The sequence below is a fragment of the Pseudonaja textilis genome, chromosome 18, assembly GCF_049901715.1.
Source record: "Pseudonaja textilis isolate UNSWEBS1 chromosome 18, rPseTex1.2, whole genome shotgun sequence".
NCBI classification, from domain to species: domain Eukaryota; kingdom Metazoa; phylum Chordata; class Lepidosauria; order Squamata; family Elapidae; genus Pseudonaja; species Pseudonaja textilis.
In genome coordinates, this window is record NC_142007.1 from 2,398,685 (window position 1) to 2,400,833 (window position 2,149).

The 2,149-nt window shown below is 50.9% G+C and overlaps 1 protein-coding gene across 1 annotated transcript in view; it reads right to left on the reverse strand.

Annotated features, from left to right (window-relative positions):
- The window catches only part of PLCH2 (phospholipase C eta 2), a 77,051-nt gene extending 76,286 nt beyond the window's left edge, over nucleotides 1-765 (reverse strand). The window contains 1 exon segment of the mRNA XM_087914999.1: nucleotides 406-765. Coding sequence (XP_087771125.1) covers nucleotides 406-448 — 43 coding nt within the window. The 5' untranslated portion in view covers nucleotides 449-765.
- Between the last annotated feature and the right edge of the window lie 1,384 nt (nucleotides 766-2,149).

Genomic DNA, 2,149 nt, shown 5'->3' on the forward strand with positions numbered 1-2,149 from the left:
ACAGCGAGAAGGAAGGGGGGGGGGATGTCCTTGTACCCAGGGACCTTCTGCCTTCTTACCACAGCCTGATTTCGCCTCCACGGGGAAGTTTCTTCCAGGGGGAGGGAGGGAGGGAGGGAGTTGGGCTCCGAGACGAGATTACAGCAGCCAAAACAAACAACGATAATAATTTTTTTTAATAAAAAATCAACTTTTTTTTCTCCAAAAGGCTCCCCCACCCCAGAACATCCCCCCCTCCTCCCCGCCACGTAAGCTCTGCCAAGCTCCTTGCATAACAAAGATAGGGGTCTCTTATTTCCAAACCGGAGACGACCCGATCACAACGCTTCGTAAGGAAAGGTTTAAGGGGGGGAGGGAGGGTGATGGTGGATGGGAGACCCCAGCCCCAAGAGACCCCTGCCTTACCTTGATCGGGGCTCAGGCAACGGGCGCTTTTCAAATCGTCCATATTCCCAAAGAGGGGTCGAGGAGGAGGAGGAGGAGGAGGAGGAAGAGGAGGAGGAGGAAGAGGAAAGAGACAAAGTCCCGGAGCCGGGAGTGAGAAGCATCACTGAAACGGCGAGAGCATCTCGGAGACGTCGGCGTCGTCGGCGTTCTCAGCCACGCCAAAGGATGCATCTCGGTGCCAAAGCCCAAACTTCCTCGGGAGAGGCAGCTGTTTTGCTCTCCGGCCTCATCCCAGAATGACAAGCCGGGCAGGTAGAAAGGGAAGGATGGAGAAAGAGAGAGAGAGAGAGAGAGAGAGAAGGGACAAGAGACTGGCAGAAAGAAAAGAGGGGACTGCCACTGCTTTGGGTTGATGGAGCATTCACCCTCTGCCGGCTGCCTCCGTTCCCCTTTCCCAAAGGAGCCAATTTGATCTCCTGGCACGAGCGGTGTGGCCGGCCGCGGAGGGAAGAGGCAACACTAGTTTGGCTTCACCATCGCAGGCACAACCGTTGGAAGCAGCAGACGCGGCTCTTTCGCACGTCCTCGGCAGGTGATTGCCACCCCCACCTCCTCGCCCCGGAGGCTGAAGATCTCACCTTCGGTCATGGGCCTGGGCCGTGGCCTTGATGTTCTTAGCTGGGAAATGGGAAGGAGCAGGTCCTGCTTCGGTAGCGCTTTCCATAACTAGATGCCCAGAGGACACGGCAAACGGACACATCAGACCACCGATGCTCGGGTGAAACGCGGAGCCTTAAAAAAATCCAGGCGTAGCCAAATTGGGCAGAAGATCTTAAAAACACTTTTGCAGAACCCAAAGGTGTTTTTTTGAATAAATAAACAAACAAATAAACAAATGTGTGTATGCATGTGTGCGTGTGTGTATATATACGTATGTGTGTGGAAGTATGGGAGCAGTGAAGTCACTAAGTTTATTTGCATCCTACAAGCCACCGTCCCTATGGGTCACCTCTGCCGTTGCCTCCACAGCAACTCAAGAGCTGCACCAAAAATAAAATATTCTCAGGTGCCAGAATCCTTCGGGACTTTCTTGTACTTAAACAACTTTGGTGGTTGTGTACTTGACGAGTGTTCACTTTCAAAGTCTTTTTCGGAGTATCGTCCTTAAGGGAGGATTTTAAGCTCCGTTCCGGGCAAATTATGACTTTTTTTGGCATATCAAGAAATAATTAACATTAGGAAGACTGGAACAGAAGCGGAGGAAAAGGTAGGAGTCCCAAGAAGGACCCAAATTGCGTCGAGACTCTCCCCAAATCCCAGACGCGTTCCTCGCACGTGACAGCCAAGCCGTATTAAATGCCTTAAGGCCCCCGCTAAGAACGAAGAAGAGTCATCAAACGGCCTTCTTCCCTTTCAACGGGAATTTAAAAAAAGCGAAATATAAAAAGCAAAGCGAGGCCCTTCCAGCTACCTCTGGAATTGACATGCAAGTGAAATTGAATTTGATCTCTGTCAGAGAAAGCCAACAGTGAGAGTGAGTAAGCGAGTGAGTGAGAAAGAGAGAGAGAGAGAGAGAGAGAGAGAGAGAGGAGAGGAGAGAGAGATTAAGAAGACAATTACAGACAAGGCAGTCTGACATGTTGACATGAATAAATGATCAACGCCGTCAATGAATGGTTACGGTGCAGGTAGGACCCCTCCCAGGACCTTTTAGCAGCCTTTCAGGTGATTATGCCACGGAGAAGTAATTGCTTTCTTCTTC